The 24,468-nt window shown below is 41.6% G+C and overlaps 1 protein-coding gene across 2 annotated transcripts in view; it reads left to right on the top strand.

Annotated features, from left to right (window-relative positions):
• Nucleotides 1-22,320, top strand: part of LOC128894400 (synaptogenesis protein syg-2-like) — a 138,473-nt gene extending 116,153 nt beyond the window's left edge. Inside the window, exons 9-12 of one of the 2 annotated variants that reach the window (XM_054156113.1) lie at nucleotides 1,759-2,125; nucleotides 16,501-16,749; nucleotides 17,442-17,722; nucleotides 19,929-22,320. In XM_054156113.1, the coding sequence (XP_054012088.1) occupies nucleotides 1,759-2,125; nucleotides 16,501-16,749; nucleotides 17,442-17,722; nucleotides 19,929-20,072 (1,041 nt within the window). In that variant the 3' untranslated portion in view covers nucleotides 20,073-22,320. Of the gene's footprint in view, nucleotides 1-1,758; nucleotides 2,126-6,215; nucleotides 7,629-16,500; nucleotides 16,750-17,441; nucleotides 17,723-19,928 lie in introns of those variants that run through there. The other variant, XM_054156114.1, reaches the window with a different exon arrangement.
• Nucleotides 22,321-24,468: the final 2,148 nt, after the last annotated feature.

Below are 24,468 nucleotides of genomic sequence, written 5' to 3'. Positions count from 1 at the left end.
GCGGTTCATCATTTACCCGCGGACTTTCAATGGTCGTAAAAAAGGAAAGTAACTTGGGTCCGCTGGTTAAAAGGTTAATGAATCTCTGGAACGCTCGCTCGAGTTTGACAATGAATCTTTTATTCTCCGGGTCATTCAGTTCCCTTGAATGCAAATTTTCGTGTTTGCGTTTCGGTTCCCTTAATTAATTCTCTTATATTTATTGTAGGAGAAGTTGATCATTAAGAGGCGTTCGCAATTCCTAATCGTTGCACTGTTTCGAGTGAATTGCAAATTGTGTACCAGCGTTACGAACGCTTAATTCGCATTAGTATTTCGTAACTAAAATTCATATCTGCCAATATTGGTATACAGTGTGTTGTAGCATTTCGAGAATTTATCGCTACTTCGTACGATTTTATTACGAATTAATTTCAAAAATTTACCGAATTGGAATGTTATCCTCGAATAGGATACAATTAATGTAAATGGTGAAATTCTTGTAAACTATTAGAACTATTAATTGATATACAAGGTTGTTCATTTTTAGCATGAGATCTATATTTTGAAAGTGTAATAAAGGAAATTATGGGACAATTTTCTACCGCATTTTCAGATGTGTATGCGAATACTTATGCAAATGGGTATTTCTGTAACGATGTGTAACAGCTTCAAACAATCCTATCAATCAGCCTGAATCAATTAATTCAGTCAGCACAATACCGCATGATAGCTACATGGATCTATTCAATCTAATCGTAGTTATATCTATCATGAATATCCTACTTGCGTGTACACACATATACGCATCCATAGACCCGCAAGGATACACACACGGAAAGGGTTGCATTACATGCACGTCGAATTTACAGTTATTTTCTCCATAAATTCCATATATTGCGTACTCTTCCATCGCACTCCAAATGCATTTCCATCGCCATCGATCAATCACACTTGCAAAGAATACCAAGGTAGCCTTTCTGTCGTTAGAGTACTGTAAGCCTAGCTTCATTTGACGTGCGCGTGGAAATACTGAACGGAGAGGATTTAGCGAATCCGGCTTTTGTTGAGCTCCGGTGGAAATCCTGCGTCTTGCCCGCTGTGCCTCCGGACAATATTGCGAAAACGTTACACGGGAAAAATTATTTGAATTACAAATATGACGGTCGGTAGAATTGATGAAAGTCTTTTCTTTGCGAATGAAAATGCTTAATGGAGGAAATGCCACCAAGGAAAATATTACGAAATAAATAGAACTATTTTCTTTCTTATTTCACGTTGTTTACAACGTTTATGTATTCGTTATAAGCCATGAAATGTTTGAAACAATTTGTATGTATGATGGTTATTTTTACTGTTACGTGGAATTTTTGTTATTAAATACTTTGCGGGAAATTCAATGTTTTCTTTAATTTAGCATGTTGGACGATTCGGGGTGGATTTGAAATTAAAATAATTAATATTTTCCTCGCGTGTGTTGCGTGGATACGTAAGACATCGAACCATCACCGCTTTAAACGAAACTCCTTGTATAAAAATTTTCGATAAAAATTTTCTCATGAAATTCAGTACACCCGTTCCGGTGTGTATTTTCATGCCGCCCGTAAACATTGAATAAAATCGCATACGCGCTTGCAAAATACAGGAAAAACAGGAACTGCTGGTGCGTGTTTCATTCTCGTCACCCTGCAGCGGCGTGATAGTTTTCCAAAGAGGAAAAGAATCAAAGCTCAGCCCGATATTCGATGAAAAACAAACGTTCGTTATTTTTTATTTCAGGTGATAGCCGCAGGCAGACCGTACGCTCTGCACAATTGCAGCGCGACGGAAATGTCCGCGCCTCTGGACATCGAGGAGTTGGAGGTGAAGTCTGGAACCGGGTTGCTGGTGCGTTGCTTGGAAGGATACGACGGCGGGCTTCCAATTTACAGCTACCAATTGGAGGTGGTCGCCGACGAAGACGGCGGACCGACTCTGCTCAACAAAACCATCCCTGCGAGTCCGAACGGACCGGCTTTCAAGGTAGCGGGCCTAACGACTGGACAGAGTTATCGACTTTTTCTGTACGCGATTAATGCGAAGGGGAGAAGCGAGCCTGCCATTCTCGAGCCAGTGACTCTGAAAGGTGTCGCCATGTACACGACAGGTGAGTGCATTGACTTCCTAATACACCTCGTGATTAATAAAGGAGTTTGATAGATGTCAAATCGACCTACCGATAAGAAAGTTGATTCTGTGGGTATTTCCTGCTATTTCGAGCCCCTTTGTTTCGAGATCGTGGCTTGCGCGCTGCTGATATTGTTTGTGGGATAGTGGTTTTCTAGAGGATTGGCCTAAAATTGAATGCAGCTTTTTAATGCAATAATGGATATTTTGAACAGTGCATCTCTATGTGTTTAAAAACAATCACGCGTCGTTAAAGAACATCGAGGATACGAATCGTTAACTAAATAGTATCGCTGAAAGCATAGAATCACTAAAGGTACCATACGGTTAATCTATTGTTATGTTCAACAATAAACAGTTCAACTTCTCTTTGACTGTCACATTTTTCACATTTTCATCCGCTACTTCATCAGCTACTTCCTATTCTACTTGTTCCGATTATGAATTACAATGTCTGGCAATCACGCAATGATTGAAAGCAAAAACAATTAAACGAAAATAGCCTTTTTTTAAGAGAAGCAATAAACGAATGGCAATTACTCGGAATGGCAATTACTCCACTTTTAATTGCGATTTCGATATTGATATTCGCGGCGTGTAGAGTGTTTTCGAGGAACTTGTGTTTTGTATGCATGCCACAAAACAAATAATAGAAAGGAAATTTGAACGAGTGTGAATAACATTCTGTTTTACTGTGCATCGTTTCTTAACTTCCATTCGGTGATGAAAAGGGTGATACATAATGAACAAGTTGTAAGTTTGAGATAAGCTACGCAATTTTAATTAACATATCAAAATCCTGAGTGAATGAAAAATATTATGGCGAAAAATTAAATATTTATTTACACTGTGGTTATCGTAAATGTTCGACAATTACAGGAGAAAGAAATTATACGTTTTGCGAAACGAATTGCAGAGTAAATTATTTTATTTTACGTCATGTTGCATTTTGCTTATTTCGTGTTTTTACGCGTTAATCAAAATTACGTAACCTCATCGATTTCCGATGAAACGTTTCCGTTGCGTTTATGTCATCATCATGCAGACTCAGTAATTTTAATATTTGGAAATCAAAGTCATCGTTTATTTCATTACGTGTCAATATCTTCCAACTGAACCGCTTACTTTCGTTTTATTTAAATTAATGTAATTCAAGTATCAAATGCTCTAAACGTTATGCATAATATTTTGCTTCTTTTAGGATTCTTTGATAACCAATAGAATAAATTTGTTAATTAAATATTATACAAGCATTGATGGCTTGGCTAGTCGACAACTGCCATAAAAACTAATTATTCTCCATCTTAAATTTCTTCTATTCTAGTTGACCTTTATGTCTCTATGACCTCACATTTTCTATAATTTCCATCGAACTATGAGTGCGTCAACCAGGAAAAAGTACTTACTGTACGTAGAAGAATGGTCATGCCTAACTAAAGAATACAAAACATTCCAAGACTAGAATTCAGCGGGACCAAAAATCGTGGACGTCAGAAATGAAACTGGACGCTTGTATCTGTACGATTCTGTAATTCGACTGGAACAAAGTTATTTACATTATCGAGTTCAGCAAAGCGTCGAGAAGTTTTCTCGTTACCGGCGATGATTATTTTCGTATTATCTCGAGGGCGGAAAGGGAAGTCTGAGAAAACTCGGACGCTCGCGAAACGAACTTCTTGCCGTTGACAAAAACAGAAGAAGAAACGGAAGTCTCAGCAGTGAGTCCGTTCTTGAGCTCCAGTCCGGTCCGATGAACGGAATAGAAAATGATCGAAGTAAACAATAAATTGGAAGACACAGTTAGAGAAGATATCTGATACTTTTAATCGAATATCGAGCTCGACGCCCAATACAGCGTGTCCTGTGAAACTGGGGCGGATTCTATCGCTGAAAAAATTGAAAATAGAGAAAAGAAGTTTACAGCGGCTGTTGGAAGTTTCCTGTCAAACTATGGTTTCATTATTATGTCTTCTACGGAATGTTTATTATGAGTACAATCGCTGTTGTATTGGTATTATGTACAAGGGAACAATAATTTGTGAATAGTTAAAGAGGATTCTATGGATCTTTAGGAAATAAGTTGATCGCTCAAAGAAGGCTTTGTTGAATAGACCTGAGACATTGTTTACTTTTATAATGTTTAATGGACGTGTAAGAACCTTCGGAATTAAATTCTTTCTACCTCAGCAATAGTTATCAAAATAACAATTAACATAATTGCTCGCGAATAGGCATGCCCAATAATGATTCAGATAGTTTCCTGAAACGTATTTCATGTTTCAAATATACCTATACAAAGACGTACATTTCAATACTCCTAAAACAAAGTGTCGAATACTACACAAATTCTCTATTTCTGCAAAAAAAAAAACTATTGACACCCCCGTGACGATAAAGTCATCCCCAACCATAGCTTTTCGAAAATCAAACAAAACAAAGTATCGCCTATCAAAATCGGCCAACACTCGCAGATATAAAATGCCGACTGAAGCGAAATCGGCGAAAGCAAATCCATCGTTCTCGTTTTCGCGCGCGTTGACGAAATTCATAGGGAAAAAAAAGGTGGGCTTCCCATAACAGCCACCGGCGTCGTGGTTAGTGTCCGTGCCAGAAGTGTCCCTGGGCTGTGAAGGGTGGAAGGTTTTTCATAAAGTGACACAATCGCCTCAAAAACATTGATTTTATTATTCTACAAAAGATTCGTCACGTATTATTCTTAAATATTTGTTTCTTTAAAGAATATACTCTTTTTTAGTTATTCAGGAGCAATATTTTAAATTCCATTTTAGCCAGCGTTGCCACTGAGAGGTGGGAGGTTTTTCAAAAAGCAACGCATTTATTCTGTTACTATCCACCTATTTCATTGCCTTACAGCATTTTTCACCATATAGCGGGACATGAATTTCGGGTGTTCGAAAATAAAAAGTTTTTCAATCTTAAAACATTGAAATCAATTAACGCATGGCCCGCGTGGCTCGTTCGTATAGACCACGCCTATTATACCTCTGATAGGTGAGACAAGGCTGGCGGATATGATTGCAATTGCGCGTATAGTCCGAGCGGACGCGTCAGTACTGCAATTAGTCGGTTAACCGACCCTCGAACGCACCCCGTCACCGAGACCTGCACCCTCAGGCCCACCATAAGGGACCCCCTGTGTGGTCGGGGTTGTTGCAAGCTCGCGCGCAGAGTCGAAGGAGAGACGTGGGCTCTGGAAACTGGCGGTGGGTTGGCTTGTAACGCTGAACGCAGCGGAACGCAACCGCAGGTATCGGGCTCTGCGGACCTTGCAATTAACAAAACAGATTACACTCAATCAACGAACACCTGTATCTACTCTGTACGTGCGTCGAAACTGTTTGGGTGGCCCTCGTTGCACGTCCACGGAGCCTGAGAATTTATGATAAATACCCACGCTCCATGACCGTGCACTTGGTCATACGTTTATTTATAGTAGGAAGTATCGGGTTGTTTGAAAAGTCCACGTATGTGGATATACTATACAGTGTACAGCTTGCAATTAAGCATATTCGTCTAGAATGATAACATGAAAATGTTTCATTTGTATAATAATTTCATTGCAATTGATTTCTGAGTGAAATAATAAATATTTCCATTGTCAGATCATCTCACAATAGCTCGCAAAGTGTCCATTACGATTTAATCTCCAACAATAAATCGCTGATGAAGAATAAAGCCACTAAGTTACCTACGCGAAATCGAACCAGTCGTTCCTATCAAGATTCAAATCCCCGAGAGATTCTCAGGGCGACGCGTTCGGGACCTCAGGGTATCGTAAAGCATCGTCGCGCGTGTTTGTCAATTTGCGCGCAGCGAATTCCTTTCCGTCCCAATGGGGGCTCGGTTATAATAGACCTAATCCGAACGGCTCTGACAGCGTAATGGAAAGTCATTGATAACATACGGTCGCAGGTCAACATCTGGTTAATTCAGTTTACCGCCGATTTTCAGGGCAGCCAACCATTCCGAGTCTCGAGCTGCCATCCCGCTCGCAAACCGCCTTCTTCGTCCTCGTCGCTACCTTCTGCCTCCTTCTTCTCTAATTCCAGCACGTCTGACTTTGCACAACAGTCTCCTTGTGTGCGAGGGTGGCGAGGTGCAAATATTGATTTGACGACCATAAGCTTGCGGCGCTGATTTGCCCGAAGGACGGCACGGCTGCGAACCATCGAAGCCAATTTGCGGCCTCTTTGCTTTGTCCACGTTTGCTGGTACGCCATCGAGGTCGGTTCGCCAAGAAAGTCGTCGTGGAACTCCTTTGTAGCATTTGGTGTATCGGTCTGCTCGGGATCAGCATAACAACTGCCATATTGTCGCAGAAGCAGCGTTTCTGGAGACGATATTTTTATACCATCGGGAATTTATTAAGTTTTCATACGTATATTTCTATAAATAATCACTCTCACTTAGTTATTAAAAAACAATATTTTAGATCCCTTTTTGGAAACCCGTTACTACCAGCAATTTACTAGGTTCTCATACATAAATAACAAGATTTATCACCTTTCCACAAAAATTTCTATCTTTAAAGAATTACTCTTTCAACGAATGGTAATCTATTATATAATGTAACATTCCACAGATCCCCCGAAGAAGACCGAATATGTAAAGTAACGGTTGTAAAAAAAAAAAAAAGAAAGAATGGCTATTTATCACCTCCCTTCCATAGCGTCATCTTCGATATCTCGCCGAGTTTTTCTCCCGGCCGCGGTTTTTCTCCCTGCGCCACTGTCATTTCCTCGTCAGTCTCCACGGCAAGGGTGCGTGCGCCCGAAGAAAAACCCATCCCTATTCCTCGCTCGACGACCCGCCCTCTTAGAAAGAACCGGAGGGGCAAAGGGACACGTTATACCGCGAGGAATAAGGAAACCTTGGCCCATGGTTAATTTTCCTAATGGATTAGCCGGTGATCATTCAACGAGGCCTTGCCGCCGCGAAAATGGAAAGCCCGGACTGACTGTAATTCTCTTCGCGCTCGGGCTCCACCGTGGCGGGCCTTTCATTCTCCGCGTTCATTTTCTTGCACCGTCGCGTTGCACTGCGTCGTGTTAGCGTTTTTCTTCCCCGACTCGCGACAGAAGGAATTTCTCGCCGATGCCTGAGAACCGTATTCCTTTCCGCGTGTCCCGGGTGGCGTTGTCTCCGACGAAGAAGCGACTCGTTTCGGATCTCTGCGTTTCCGAACACGTCCCGTCGTTTTGCGCCGTTACCTTGGATCGAGATATCGCACAGAACGCGAGCACGTTCCCGGTGTCATTTGTTTCCCCTTTCCTTGGAATTACTCGACGACTCGAGTGTCTCCCGCGACACGGTTCGGGCGAACGGAAGGCGACGGCGATTTGGGAAAGATGGAGATTTTGAAAAAAAGAACTCGTAACCTTCTACCTCGATATGTATCTTTACATCTCGGCACTCTTCGTCAAGTTCTCATGTAATCAAGTAGTAGTTACAACTCGGAGAGGAAGTCTTTTCATCCCCCGCGATGAATGGAATATGCTTCTAAAAGTTTGGCCACAAATTCCCAGGAACTCGACCCCTTTTATTGTTTCCGATTGGATTTTCGTGTCTCAAATTTTGAATGAAACAGTTTTCGAGAAAGTTACCCACACCGTCGGCGCGCGGCGACGGGGGTTTTTAGCGTCGATGGCGAAGAAAGTTTCGCGGCGAGATGCTTTCAAAATTTCGGTAGGAAGCTCCTCACTTCCTCGCAACTCATCCCTGGCTCCTCGCAACTTTTAATCGTTTAAAAATTAATAAAAATTACATGTTCAGCCATATCCACCCTTCGAGGCTAGCGTCCGATTCAATTTTCTAAGAGTTTTAAAATACGTCTCGCGGAAACTGGGAAAAGTTGCAGCACGGCGGACACGTTCCTGGAGAGGGAAGTTTGTCAATATTACGTAACGCATCCCGACTCCGTATTTCATCAATTTTTCACCGATATCAAATTCTAGATGGCCAGTAATGTAATTAAAATGATTCCGATTAGAAATTTTACTCTTACCATTAAAAGTAGATTCCGAGTAGAATCGCCGAGAATAGAAGAACGAATTATCTCGAATTCCCTTATCGATTGCAAGCAGGTCTAACGGCAACCACGTTACTGCGCGTGGCATTTCGAGCAAGCAAGAGCATTAACGACGAAAAGAGATAAACAAATGACGCATCGCAGAGGGATCACCGAAGAATCAGTGGCATCGAATTTCAAGTCGAGCAGCTGCAGAAAAAGAGATTGTATGCCTTGGGGGTTGCTTTCCCTTCTTGACTTAGCAGGATATCAGCTACGCTCGCGAACTCCTCGACAAGTTTCAGCATTCAGTTGGACCGAACGTCTGGATTGTATGCGCGGTGGTCCGTTGTTTGGCCCGGAGCTGGCACGCGGATGGTTTTAGAATGCAATTCTTCCGAAATTGGTTTCGGGTTTCCGCAAGATTGCTTCGATTTAGAACGAATTGTCTCGTCTGCCTTAAGGCCAACCCACGGCGCACTTCCGGCCAGCTTAGAACGCAGAAAAGTTCCGGCAAACTCGACGACTTCCGAACTTCGTGCGGGGAACGGGGTACCTTTTAGCGGAGGCATTCTTGTTATTTTCTTTCGCGAGCGCTTGGATCGATCTTCATCCCTGCGGTGGAGCGAAAGAACGCGCCAGCTTGGGCTTAGATCATGCCAAATTCGTTTCGACTCTCTGGTCAATTTGCAGTTTGCTGCCACGTGGCTGGTCGCGGTAATGGAATTCTTTGCGGTGATCTAATATATTTTTAAGGCGATTTTCTGAACGCAGCGAGTCGATTGTTATCTTGTCGTATATTATTGATTTTGATGTTTGAAAAAAAAAAAATTCTTATTAATAATATTATGAAGCACGTACTCTCCAAAACATGCATGGTTCTCTGAACGACGATACTTGACAGAACGAAGAAGGAAATTTTTTGAATGTAAGAATAAAAGTATACTAAATATGTAAAGTAATACAAATGGAAATGTCACGATGCTCTTCAAACTGTTACTTACGTTTCCCAGCTGTACGTAACAACGTTATACGTCAAGTTTCCATTTTTCGCGGCCTCCGTCTTCCGATTCTCGGAGCGTGGCATTCCAAACGCATCTGCTGCGCCGGAGCACGGAAATTCCGTTTCACGGGGGAGTGTTAACAGATAGCTTAGACGACAGTTGGCACCTGTCACCTCGCGAGAAGGGCTGCATAATGATTTCAAGTGCATGGCACTTGGGCGTTTTGTTTCAGTCCCGTTGTGTCGGCATTGTTTATGCAAGCAGAACAAAGTGCACGGTCAACACGACGTTACGACGCGGAGTGTCTTAAGTGCATTCAAATTCCGTCCTGAAGAAGTTGCACTCATAAAGGACGAGGACCCTGTTCACTTAGAATTCTCGACGATTTTCTACGTTATTTACTCTTTGTTTACCGTGAAACGATGGGACGTGAATAAAGAATCGACGGGTTAACGTTGTCGTCGTTCACTCTTGCACTTATCCTCCATTACCTGCCACTTTATTGGCCATTTGCTCGTGGCTCCTCTCGGGAGGAATTTCCTTGGAATGTTGATGCACCGCAACGTCATTATTCGTTTATCAATCTCTAGTAGTTGTCACTTCGCAACTGAATATTTTGTGTCTGTTAGCAAACAAATTTTCTTATATACTAAACAAATTCTCTTTCGTTTAATTCTTGTTCTTTCATTCGTCAAAATTATTTTAATCTTTTGGTCTCTTTGTAATCTTATTTAAAAAAAAAAGTATATATAGTGTATCATCGTATATGGAGATCATGTTTCGTAGCTTCAAGATCTTTCAAATGATACCTAACTTCTCTAGTTTAGGCCACTGCGTCCTATATCTGTATACTAAATTGGATATTTGGAAAGTTTGTTCAACCATAAAAATAATGTAATACGAAGTAAAAAGTGGTTGAATACGGTCCCGCTCCTCTTCTTTTATGCGTACTGAATTCCATCTCGAGATAAACCGCGAAAGTCGCAAAGTACCGCATTAACGTGTTCATTTGAACTTACAATTTTCTGAGAATGAGATATTCAGAGAAATTTATAGAGCCTGGAGATCTGTTCGGCGTAGTCTTTCACTTCTAATGATAACAAGTGTCAGTTAGTTAGGTGGTATTACAGAGAACCCCGAGGCTGTGCTTCAAATAGTCGATTTCATTATGAGAGGGAATGCTAGACAAGACATAGAAGTGGCAGCTCGACGTCGTTAATTCGATAACGGTCTAATTAATACTTGAAACGAAAATTAATGGAAGTTTGAATGACCCATTAGTGCACAGTCATCGCGTTCCTCAATGATGTACAGAAACTTGAAGATTTCACAATGAATATGAATATAAAATTATCATTCTGTTATTTTAGTTCTTTTTTCTATCATCCACGAAAAAGAAACGAGAGAAACGCGAATTATTCCTATTCGAAAGAAAACCTATCAATTTCGCGGAACGATTGGACTATTACATGCACGATTGCCACGGAGACAACATCCCGTAGACTACTGAAATTAGCAAACACCGCGATACGCCCCCTAAAATGAAACAACGGTCCGTAGGTCCGCCAATTTTCCCTTTGCTATGCAAAAAGATACTGCTGCTGCCATTAACGAATACCCTCGAAAGTTGCTAGTTAAATATTCAAGGGACGCGACGCGGAAAGCAGTGGAAACGTAGCGGCACGCAACGTTCCTGTCGGATATGCAGCGTCTATGCTAAGAATTTCGTGCATGTTTAGCCGGTTATTTCCACTATAAGAGGCAGCCTCGGCGTATCGTGAGTTGTTGTTGCATTAAATTCACCGTCGTGACTGCAACGTAGCAGCAGGTATATCAATATTTGGCAACAGTTGACGTGGCGGTTCCTGTTCCCGTCGTTGCTTCATTATTTGCTTCTGTTCCCGCCACAATTAGTAATGGAACGGTAGCTAGAGCGAAGCTCACGAGTTTCAACGCAAACAATCCACGGACCGTATTTAAACCCGTTGAGTATGTTTAGCTCACCAATGGGAATAGTTGAGACACCAGACTTACGATACCCGTTCCGCAACGAAACTTCTGGCTCGTTTAGACTGTTTCAGCGGATTAGAAACGCGCCGGATCGTCGCTGCGATTTCAAACCGGTGATTTCTTGCTGACACCAGGGAGAGAATTGCACGTCCACCCACGTTATGACGCGTGCCGGGTACGGGTATCGTGCGAAATGCTGTTTCTGAAATCGAGCTGAGGATAATGGAGGAAATTATCGACACCCACGCTGTTCAAAATTCAGATATATAATTTATTTATGGGTACGACTCGACTGTTAAATTAACCCTGATCGATACATAATTATGTAACACATTTACTAGAGTTCCGTTTATGGGTATTATTTATTAGTAATATAAAGTTTACGAATATATATTTATATTGAATTGACGCATTTAAAGTGTAAATATATCGCGCGAGGTACTTTGAATTCATAACTCTTTCGTTGAGTTGTTTGTCAGGATTTTTTGATAAACTTGAACAATACAATCATAACACACAAAGGGTTGCTTCATAAGTCAAATTCAACAAAATTTTTAACACTTTGTTTTTAATACTTAACTCGAAGCATCGATAGCGCGCAACGCAAAACGTCAGATGAAACGCAATATTCATCCAGCACTGTAGCACAGCTACCCAAAGGCTCGAAACGGAGAAAAGAACCGTTAAAAACACTAGACGTTTCCTATCAGGAGTTTGCTTCATCCGCGTGAAAAACCCGCAATCCCGAAACGCTCGCCGATTCATAGAGGTACCGATTTGGATCAAACGTGGCCATATTGCGCCGCGCCGCGAGAACCTCTGAACCTTCTCATCACCCGACGATGCATACGTTTATTAGAGGCAGAAATTGAGAGCGAATGACCAAATTGGCATATTTTGTTGTACCTTTTGCAATTTCGCTTTCGCCATTTCGTCAGGGCGATCGATTAATCTCCTGTCGAGCGTGTTCCGGTGCCGAGCGAGCCGAAGGGACATGGATGGGAGTGGCGAGCAACCAATTTCGCGGCGGAAAAAGTTTAATTACACTCGATGCCAGGGACATATTCCGGTGTAAACAACTGTCTGCACGTCACTGCGGGAGAAAGACAGCATGGACGCGCTTGGCTCCTCGCTGGGTTCTTCCACGGATCGTGCTTCGGTCGACGTGGAATACTCGCTCGGTCATGGGATGTCCTTGCGACTACTCCAACCCTTTCGTGGCTACGTCCCACGACTCTTTTTATTCTCTCCGCGAGTGTTGCTCGATTCGCGAGGTTTAAATTGGTCCGCTTTCTGCCGACAATCAAAGTCTAATCAAACTTTAACGTGTATCGCGATTGCTTCCCAGGCTCCCGTCCGACCAGGGAATTCGAGATTACACGATCTACGACGGGAGAAAAGATAGCGTCGGACTCTGGAAACGCCGAGTACGGATGTTTCGAGGTCCTGGAAAGCCTGAGGGAAAGAACATTACTCGATAATGGTTGTTTTTGTTAGTCGTTGGAAGGAGATAAGTAATAATAATATAAAAGTATCTGTGTATCCTTAGAAATATTGTATTATATTATCGAAGTATAAATCGAGTCACTTTTTTATAATTTGTTCCGCCATATTGCATCCAACATTTTTATTTTCTAACTTTCGAGTTTAGATTATCTATTTTTCGCGCTACAATTTAAACGATCGTCAAAGACATCTCGAAACGTTTCCGCGCCTCTATATGAGCATTATTTAATTTAATTCCGCGGTATGTTACCGTCGAATATTCCACGTAATGGAAGCTACATTTCCCAAATTTCTGTTACTAATAATTTCCAGTCCCTTCCTTCGAATGATCACAGATATAAAACGTTCGAATTGCAATTAAACGAGCACGGTATGCATACAATTTAATTCCCAGAAAATCACGGAAACATTTCATTCGAAATGGAGAATTGTGTCAGTCGCTTACGCGTCGACATTCTCGGGACTCTCTTACTTTTTGTCGTTCGGTGTGCACGTCCACCCAGTCCCGCTTCTAAATACTTTTCCTAGAATCGTAATGTTTTCCTAATGGAAAACGTCCGTTTTAACTGTTTCACGCGCGCGTATGTATTAGGCGTCGTTTCAATGGAAAAATGTAGCAATTTCTTTTTTCCATAGCTTTGATTTTTTTGGAGCTGTCATTAAATGCATCAAAATACAGTGAAGTTGTTACGGACGTGTGCAGTTTTCTCATTTGGAATCTGCACTTTTGTTCCGATGCGTACGTTTGACAAGCATTGCGCGGGAACAGTCAACTATTAAATATCAGAGTACGAAGACGCATGGCATCTTTGGGATTGTTAAAATTGCTGGTAATTGGGAAGCTTTTTTCAAGATATCGATTTTTTATGCCGCAAAGCTTTTTCCCCCCGAGCCAATAAACTATAGTAGTTTTCAGCTCGATTGACTTTTATTTATTTATTAGATTTCCTTTCTTATTATCCAGAAAGACGAAATCACGTTGGGGATTGGAATCTTTCTAACTTCTATCGTTTACGATTCATTAATACCGCTTTTCATTTGGGTTGTGTCGCTCAAATCTTCCGCGAATTTATCGACTCTATTTCATACAGGTTTCAAGCCCGCTTCACAAACAAAAAGGTGGGATGAATGGAAATTTCCATGAAAATGAAAAGAACAAGCCTCTGGAACAACCCGCTGTTAATCAGCTGGAGCGGTACAGCTGGAATGTTTATAAAATGCAGAGCCCCGGTAATTTCTGGTATTCTATTCCATACGTGAGCGCAATGGCCAGTCCTTCGTCTGGCAGTTCCATCATTTTTCGCGTATTGTTTATACGCTCCACGCGTGCATTTACGATGTACAAATTAGATTTCATCGTACATAATCATCGTTGGACAAAGCATTTTATTGTGTCAACTTGGTGAATGACGAGTGGTTCCATTGTAAAAAATTTAATATTACCTTTCGACGATTTTTCATTGTTCAAACGGTAATGAATTTTTTATTACCATTCGGTTTGAATGTAAAAGTGACAATGGTCCTGGAATACGGGACATTTTTCTTACTTTGCGTGCCGTACTTTTCATATGCATACGAATTTCGGTTAATTAAATACCGATGGACGCCCGTACTGATAATTAATTCAATTAGTTCGTAATAACAAACGAATAATTTGTATTCATTACTTTCCATTTTCGGTGTACAGAAAGGAACGCTCGTTCATCATAATTTTGATATATGTAAAACATAAAATTGTGCTGCAACGTAAAATTGATGCAAAACAGTGAAATTTACTGCTTTTATTATCGAGATATATCTTTAATTTTATACGAAGAGACACGTTGCTATGGACGGAACATATTAAAAAAGTATATATATATATATATACATATCTTTAAAAAGTTTTTAAAAAAAAGAAATGAGAATCAAATCCTCTTCTCCAACATCTCCCAATCAATTGCATCATAATTTGTCTAATTTAAATTACCTATTCACATGACTACAACTCTATCTCAAGAAGTACAAGAGCCACTTTTACTCTTGGCCAATCGCATATTTGAAACAATATACTCGCTACCGATATATTTTACAAGTATACAAATTATTCTCCCCTTGTAGGTGCTATTCTCTATGAAACAGTAAAGCAGAAATAGTTACCAATATTAAATATGATCGGTGCATATCCTCCGGTAAAAGTAAATCATTTTCCTCGAATAGCATTATCGACGTGCGGTTGCCGACACCAGCGTTCCTCCTTAAGTCTCTATAATTTAGAAATTCCACAAATTGTTAGGATCTGTTCCCGGAACTCGTCCGACCAGCGACCGAGTTATTTCCGAAACGTGCCACAAACTACCGCTCGATATTCCACAAAAGTTCTCAACTAATATCTATCCAACGGACCATGCAACAGCTGACGAACGAGGCTGTAGATCGTAACCAAACAGCCTTATTAATACTTGTCCGGCGAACGTGTTCGCGCGAACTCCAATTAGCGAGCAGTATCGCCATCGGTGGCGTCCGACGGGGGCGGTTTCACGTCAAAAATTGGTTTTGGCGGGCGCGCGGAAGCGTTCGAAAACGAGCCACGAAAGGGGGAAAGGGGAGGGTCGTGCGTTAATACTTTACAACGCTTATATACCGAACAAAATTTACAACGCGTAACATCGGCGCGACTAGCTTTACCCCGATTAAAGCCCAAAGCGACTGCAGCTCCTAACGGCTGATTTACGATTCAACCCCTGCAGAGCGTAGCGGTGGGACGCGTACGCTTTCACGCGTCTGCACGGATCCACGCGCTTCCACGTGCTCAGACGGTCAAAGCCCGACGTGGACGGGACACCATCAACGATGCACACCGCGACAAGTCGATGCAGGAACGTTTATCTAATTATATACATCGGCTGAACCGTATATACCGCCGGTAATTAATACACCTTACCTAATACCTTCGCTAATTATCCAACGGTTTATTAAGTCTGACCGGCATCGAGGCTTCCGTCCGATCCCAGATCAATGAAACGACGAGTACGAGAGAGGAGACCTCACGACTAGGGGAAGTTTGTTGAGGACGCTTCGGGTAAAATGCTTTTGGGAGATCGGGTCAGAATCTTTGGGAACTCTCGCGTCAACGTTGAGACAGGGTTGAACCCTCGTTAGGGTTAAGCTCCACACGTAATGAATAACCTGGAGGAAAGCGTACTTGATACTGCTGGAGAATAGAGTTGGGTGAGAGTTCGAGTGCTTGTTGTCGAGGAATTCTATACGATACGATGAGGGGGATAGTCGTTGCGATCATTGCGAAATAGGAGATGACGCTTTGGTAATAGGTAACAGTTTGGAGTGGTTTCTGAACCTAAGAGGTAATGGGATTTTAGCTTTAGGACCACGTGTTTGGGTTATAAAAAAGCATTATTTCGAAATCACAAACACTTAGATAAGTCGTCGTTTCTTAACTTTAACTTGTTAACTTTAACTTCTTAACTCCTTAACTTTGCTCGCGATAAACTAATTCCTGCAGTCGTTCGATCAGTTCGACCCGCAACGCGCCTACCCGGCGACAAATAAAACTGCGATTGGCCGAAAAGCAGGAAGAACGGAAAGCACTATCCCAGCGAGCGATAAATTTAGCAGCGTCGGGCCAACAAAATCGGTGCGCCCGTAACGCGAGTGACCGAGCGTGGGTAAAAATATACTTGCGGCAATAATCGGAGGGGAGGGGGGAGGGAGGGAGGAAGCAGGGACAAAACAGAGAAAAGGGGGAGGAGATAGGTAGTTCGATAGGAGTTCCGGTTGATCGAGCATTTTGCATCGGTGCCGTGACAGGTACCACGGACGCGTCGATGCTGAGCCCGTTGCTGCTGGGACTGGCAGCAACAGCGACCCTTTTGGCCCTGGCCGTAGCTGGAATCCTGGCGGCGCTCTACCGGAAGCACTCGAACGGCCGGCCCGGAAGTCCAAAGCACGCTCCCATCGTGTGCGAGCCACCTAATGCAGGTGCAACTACCCCGGTGCACCCTCAGACCAAGCAGGCGGTCGATGACATCGATCCGGACATCATACCCAACGAGTATGGTGAGTGTACGAGTTTCCGATTGTTCGAAACGTGCGCCAAATTACGGCCTACCGGCACACAAGGCGCACGTAAAGGCGAACCGCACACCCGGACGCTCGCTCGCACGTACACATGCATACGATCCTTTTTATCGCGATGAAAATTTGATTGAACGCGGCATGCAATGCTTTAATCTCTTCTTCTTGTTACTTACGATTTTACTGCCTATTTAATTTAATCGCGCACGTTTTCTTGTATCGGTGTTGCGATCAAAGTCGAAGTATCGCAGACAGCGAGTCCGCGGTAATGTTTTTTAAAAAGTAATTAAATGTAGGCGAGCGAAATGAGAACATGTCACACGTGAAAATAGTGTCCTATTTAGTAGTCTGAAAATTCAACGTAATAAATCGTGTACTCTTGAATATACGAAGGATGGATGAATGAAAGGATTGCGGGACGGGAAATAAATGAATGCAAACACAAGGTTTTAAATTCTCGCGTTTAATAGTTTTTTCTAAAGATTGAAAATATTTTAGGGTCGTGAGAAATCGCGACCCGAGACACATTTTTGCTAGAAAGTCTCGCATAAATCTCCGTGTTGTAATTCTCTGACCTATTGTCCACGCGCAAAGATCGCTCATGTCTAGATTTAATCGACTAATCTGCTTAGTGGACGTGGAACTTTGCATGGCTTCGTCGAATCTGTTCTCAGAGAGAAGACCCCTAACGTACACACCGATATACAAGACGCCCCCGCAGCGGAGAAAGAAGGATCGGCTCATGGACGACGCGATCTCGCCGGAGAAAAGGCCGATCGTACAGCACGCTTTGGATCTACCCCCGGACCCGATCATGAACGATTGTGTACCAACGCCGGCCATAAATTACCCACAGAATCACGTCTCCCAGTCGAACGCATACAATCATCCACCCACTATGGCGGACTTCAAGCAAATGGCGATGGACGCTTACAATCAGCGAAATAACCAAAACGTGAGTTACGAAATCTCTTTCAACGCATAGACTTTGTCAAAACAAGCAGCGTCAATCGCGTATATCGTAACTCGTTAAGAAAATTCGTTACACCATTGTTAGTTATTTTTTTTTTTTCAAGTAAAAGCAAACCCCTTGTATTATGCTGTGTATTTAGTGACACCCTGTACAAGTTGTCTCGAAGACTGTGTAGTACAGTGTAGTGTGGATTACTAAGGGGACCACTTTATTCGATAAACCCTTAATTGGATTTCAGCCGAGTAGAAGATTTAAATATACACTTTACGGTTTTATTATGATTGATAGCGGTCGATCACAAGCGATTATGAGGGTTACAAATCCTATTAATTCCCACTCTTGTCGCAAAATATTTCTTCGGCAGTTGTTTCTTGAAACTTTTTAATCTGAAACTTACCATAATCATTTTATTTTTACGAAGACGATCTTCCCTTCTGGTACGAAGTACTAACCAGTATAAATTATTCACAATCGTCGCGAAATTACAACCGGCAAAATGAAACAGAACGAATTCTACGTATTTTCTCCTCTCTCCCTCTACCCTAATTTCGCCATCTGTCGCATTTCAATCGAGCAAAAGTGACAAAAACGTCTATAGATCGAGTTAACCGATACTCCGGGAGGAGAGTTAATTGATCGTCCGCGCGGGTGTATAAATCATTCCGATAATTAGCCTCGTAAACTCATTACGGTCTGTAAATTTAATCGGCGCCCTTTTTTCGCGACATCCAATAGTGTATATTTAGTCGAAGCGGTTTGATTAATGAGACGCAATTAACGCTTCCCTTTGCCGTGGAAGGGCGAGGGTTGTTAAGAAAAAATTAGGGACTAGCATAGAATTACAAACGAATGGTCGATAAGTACGATCCAATATTTGAAAGTACCATCAAATATTTCCCTCGTCAACAAACAAAGTATTAGTTTATCCCAAAAATGTTTGTTGTCGATGTCTGATTTGTTGTTGGTCGATGATATATCTGGATCCCTGTCCTCGGAATACGTGGATGTACTGTATTTTTAACCTAACCCTGGATCGGCTAGCCAGGGTTAGCCTCACAAAAGAGTCCGGTCAGTAAATCCAAGATGAAGCCCCGCAGAAAGTCTCAGCTCCATAAGAAAAGAAGCTACACCCCATTATCCACAATCGATACTTCAATAGTACTGCGCCCTCCGCAAGATTTCATTCAATCAATATTTATTGAGAAAACGCAAAGAACTTTCGAGACAACCTAATAATACTCGTACAATCGACTCCGCCGCTGTAAACGCGACTCCGCCCTGTCGATTTTTCCTCGTTACGCCGACGAGGTTGTTTTAAATATTCGAAGTTTCGAAGACGACGGTAACGGGATACGAGCCAAGAAAAGGGATCGGCCGCTTTAATATACGGCAGTCTTCTATTTTAACTTTTCCGGTTTAGCGAAGCCTTGGGTTATCTGCGCTTCCGCGAGTTTAATTACGTCGAAGTTTTCTCGATAATTCGAGAGGGCCAGTTACGCCCGATGCGCGTAACTCCCGTCTCGAACTCGACTTCCGTTTCCCTTCGACGCTGGTCGCGTTCCATTAAGTGTCTGAATAATTTTAATATCGAATCGCTTGTACCTACCCCACTCCACCTCACCCCCTGTCCACGATCCACCCCACTTACCCACGTTTCATTAACTGGCCCCGATATTCGCTTTCGATGTTTTCGTTCCAGTGTTTTTGTTTTCCCAGCATTACGCATACCCGCGGGGTACTCGATTATTTTCGCCGCCGCGGTTGCACCTCGGCCGTTCCATTATTAATTTCAACCCCCGAATTTGCAATTTTCACAAGTATCGGCGAATTTGCATTTCTATATTTTCTTTTCCACGTTGTCTCCGTGAACCTACTATAAATTAGAATTTTCCGTTATCGCGTCGCACGTATCTACAAGGTATTCCACTTATCGCGATCTTTACGAAATATATTTGCTTCCATTGTGATAGGGTAACGTGCTTTTGGTTGTAATTTGTAACTAGTTCCTTGTGTCTTTTGTTGAGTAACATTCTGCTTTCATCGTTGGCATCAGCGATTACCATTAAGCTGGTGATGCAAAGTTAAATCTGTATATAAAAAAAAATCAAAAAAAAGTATATATTACCCATGACATCACAAGCGGGAAAATTTCGACTGAAAACGGGACCCAAATCCGACTTGTTCGCAGGTGTACTACAGTCTCCAGAGGTCGAGCAAAGGGCTGTCGTCGATGCCGCAGAGGCCGGTCTCCTCGTCGGTCTCGGCGCAGGGCAAGTTCCATCAGCCGGAAGTGGTGACACGCTCGAATCGAATACAAGAGAGTTGTATATAAATTCCACGATTACGGGGAATTCCCCTTTCCGCGAAACCCGAACGGCTCCGCGAACACTCGCGATGAGTCGCCAAGCTGCGAATTCCCGCGAACGGGATCACACGTGGCGTCTTCCTACGGTCGACGGTGTGAATTCACGATCGACCGACCTGGAACACTGCGAACGTATCGCTGTACAAAATCGACGAACAATTTTCAGGTCGACGTGACGGAAACGTGGACCCCTGTATCGATGATACCGAGCCTCGGGCTTTCGTCGACGGGAACGACGCGAAATTGGACACGTACATAGGTGTCGCCGCGGCCTCGGTCGTGAAGTTAATGAAACGTCGACGATTAGAGAACTCGATCGGTTAACGGGGCGAGTGTATCGGGGTTGCGTTACGATTCCGTTCGATTGTTCGTTCTTTTTCTACCTGGAGATTTTTATAATAGAGTTTGGCCACGTTCGCGCGTAAACGAGAAACGTGAGAGGTTCGATAAGATAGTGCAAATAGCTAGCAATTTGACGAAGCAACGTCGCCGAATTAACGAACACACGGGAGCCGGATATTCGAGTCTTCGTTTCCGTTCACGGACAACCCAGGCACGAGATACCGTGTGTTTTACTGTTTATATGAGATTAGTTTTTGTACAAAGATCTATTGTAAATAGGCGAGACTGCCTGGCCCCTTAGTGGATAGTCAACCGATGTCCGAATTTCATTCGCTAAGTGTCACAGTTAGAGGCGACGGGGTGGATCGTTCGGCGGGGTAAGATAAATACTCGACGCCATACGAAATAAAGTGGATACGTTTCACCTGTTTTACAGAAACGAGTGTCTTGGCTGCTTGTCGTCCAGCGCCGAGCCTTAACCCCCGTCGCCGATCCTCTCTATTAAGAGACGGGAAAAACGTACGAAACGAGGAGCCGAAATTTTCGGTCGCGCGTGACTCGAATCATTGACAGCGATCGCATTGACCATCGAGTTTCGCCTTCTCCATTTCAAACGTGAAGCAAATCTTAATGCACCGCGTGCATCCACGGCGGTGAAAGTCCCATGAAAATTTTATTCGAGCGCCAAACACGTCGCGGCGGGGCCCCCTTTCGCCGACGATCCCGAGGGTTTCAATTTCAGACGGCGTATAGTTTAAGCGATACGACTAACCTTTCGTTTCAGTATAATCGGTTAGGTTAGGGAATAAATTCTTTCCGAGTTCAGGTATCGTGGTGAACTATGCTACATCCGTGGCTAAGAATTTCGATGTAAATAAGTGACCGGTTGCTTTGATACGGATTGTAGTTAAATTTTTTGCACTATTAGAAAAAGTAACATTTTTTTTTTTAGCGCAAAGAGGTTATTCTTTGAGACAGGGAGATACAAGAGTAGATAAAATGTGAAGGATATAGTTTATTCTTATGAGTCTTTGGGTTTGAGAAAATTTATTTTGATGATTCATGGAGTAGAATAAAATAAACAAAAACAAATAAATTAATGCTTGTAAATTGAAGCTATAGAAAATAAAATACACAAATTGCGTGTTTGAGTTTAAACTGTAATAATCGTACAAAAATTAGTATCACACTGATGAACATAAATTCACGATAGTAGAAAACAGATGCTACTTACTTGACTGACCATTTGTCGTCATTTCTACTTGTATCAGTATTTACAAATGTTGATAACAGCTTGTCATATTACATATTTTATGTAATACAGCTAGATCATCAGAAAATATTAAGATCAAGGACAAAAATAATATTAAACCACTGCCAATATCCCCAAAACCAATATAAGTAGAATTATCCGATTTTGGTCGGACATGGTAGGCAACTACATATAAACTCGACGAAATGAAAAATCGATTTTCTCGAAGAGAAGACCTTCTAAGAAAAACTATTATTTTATACATTTCATTTATTTTTATATGAACAATAACTTCCTTTCAGGTCATAATATAAATTCTGTCTCATTTTGCCTATTTTTTCATAAAAGTCTTTTTATAACGTTCGAAATAGCCATATCTGTTATTAAAAATTCTTTCATTAAAATATTTATATTCAAAGCAAGTTTGAAAATAAAATTTCCTATATTTATAAAAGAAATATATATTTCCATAGTGAACGAGGTCAAACCACGTTTGTAATCATTGGAAAGAATTTATTCAATAACCGTATAATATTCTAACAATTAGCCTAACATCTATATAATATTATGTTCATGTTTGGGATCATTTTAACCGTAATGAAGATTTATTTTATCAATTATTCTCGTTCTTTTATTACAACTGCGAAAAGCAATACTCCCTATTCCTGATTTCCATTTTTTTATTGTGATAATCGTTCCACGTTTCTACATTAATCGGACATTTCGTATGTGTTTACGTTATAATGAAACTTAAATACAAGACTATCTAGTCATTTGTGTTACTCATTCCTCGTTGTACGTTGCACAACTTTTATTTTTATTGCTACGGTTGAAACATTTAATGTAAATTGTAAAATACTCTGAATACAATTCTTTGTATCGTAAGTTCTACATTAACTTCCTAACATATAAACATTTCTTCATTTTACTGATAAGAAGCGATTAAATTTACCTGGTACGGAATTGAAGTCCATAGGTAAGTACTGTAAGGAATTTTTTATATTTTTGGTGGTAGCTACGCAATAGTGTTTTTCAGGGTAGAACAGGTGGAGCCAGGCGGAAAATGAGCACAAGTTATTTCGTTTACGAGTTTAGAAAAATGTTGCAGTTTACGTGGTTGGACGTAACCATATTTCAGTGACGCCACACAAAAAGTAGAGTCTTGAATCAGTCGGCATAATACTTAAACTTGTTCCGGTACTTTAATAGAAAAATGTTTGATTATTATAGATATAGATATATATTTGCGCGCGTCAATAAAAAGCAGATCGTCACTTGTTCGTTAGTTTTGAAGGGAGTCGCAAACCAATTCGACGGAGGCGAGAGCTCTATTGGGCGAGATGCAGTAATTCGAGCATTTCCACGGAATCCCGCAGTACTACGGTGTTTGCATACATTGTACACCTTCGGTCCTACTAACAGGGACTAACCCAGGACGCCCGGCATACCCTATTATTATACGTGCCAACCGTGTCTCTGGGGCTGTTAAGACGACCTACTCTACATCTACCGTTTGCGTACCTTTCCCCGCACCTCTAGCTGTCACCTATTCTGCTTACAGTACGCTCTGTAATTATGATATATTCAAGCATTGTAATACGATGATTTTATAGCGGATGCAGACACCAACTCAAGTCATCACAGTGGCACGTCAACAAATACGCTGATAGATGAGTAATTTCTATGAGATTGAATTGTTTTTAATTGTTGAAATTATGGAAGTCTTAGATCCGACACGATGGTTGAGATTAACTGTTTAAGAAATTTGGTGGAATATTCAAAATATTTAGTTCACATTGAAAATACCGAATTCGTAAGGTATATCCTCAAATCATATTACTAATAAATTATTATATATCTTTTCAAAGAAGCTAATGGAAAGTGTTATACGCTACTTCAAAATATACTATAAACAGATGAAATCAATTAACACGACTCCAATATAATTATAACGGAAACAATTATGTTACCTTGGTGGAAAAATTGGATCACGTAAACTCGAACAGAAGAGAATGATTAACAACGAAAGCATCCAGTCTGTCCACATTGCTACATGTAAATTATTGGTTATAGCAGCGTCGATCATTGTAGAGATATAAATAATTATGGTTACGTAGAACATAACTAACGATGTGTACCGTGAATATCGATCTATTTTATCGAAGTCGCCGTGACACAAATGGTATAGCACGCGGTTGATGAACTGGACGTCGCAGAATAGAATCACGTTCAGCGAATATTTTTTGTTTCGTTTACAGCGGCAACAACAAATGTATATCGCCAATATAGTTAACTGCGCGTGCATTGTTGGCATTAATCGTACCTTGCAATATCTACAGAAGCTCACATTTATATTCCTTGGACAATTGAAAAGTAAATACGAAGCAGAGTATACTTAGCTAGGTATATTGCGTTCTGCATCGGGTTTCAGTTGAAATAAGTGCAAGACGTAATCTTGCGAAACGATTTTATAGGTACCTACTTGACCCAGTTCAGTTACTGTCGACGTCCAGTCATCTAGGCGTACTCAAAATTTACCGAAGCCAGTTGATCGTGACCACTTTGACCGAATTGGTTTGTGGAACGGTGGCTGGAGTGTCGGTGAGTAATTAAAACGGTGCCAGTCCTTTGGCCGGGTCGAGGAAACTTAATTGGATTCGAGGACTGCGAGAACTCGCAAATTTTTTTAAAAATTGTGTTTCCATGATATATTTTGTCGAAATTGAACTAGTGTTTTACGGCATTCGGACGGCCGAGTTTAAGTAAATT

The sequence above is a fragment of the Hylaeus anthracinus genome, unplaced genomic scaffold (assembly GCF_026225885.1).
Source record: "Hylaeus anthracinus isolate JK02 unplaced genomic scaffold, UHH_iyHylAnth1.0_haploid 3, whole genome shotgun sequence".
In the NCBI taxonomy this organism is placed as follows: Eukaryota; Metazoa; Arthropoda; class Insecta; order Hymenoptera; family Colletidae; genus Hylaeus; species Hylaeus anthracinus.
This window is presented reverse-complemented; position numbering and strand designations above follow the sequence as displayed.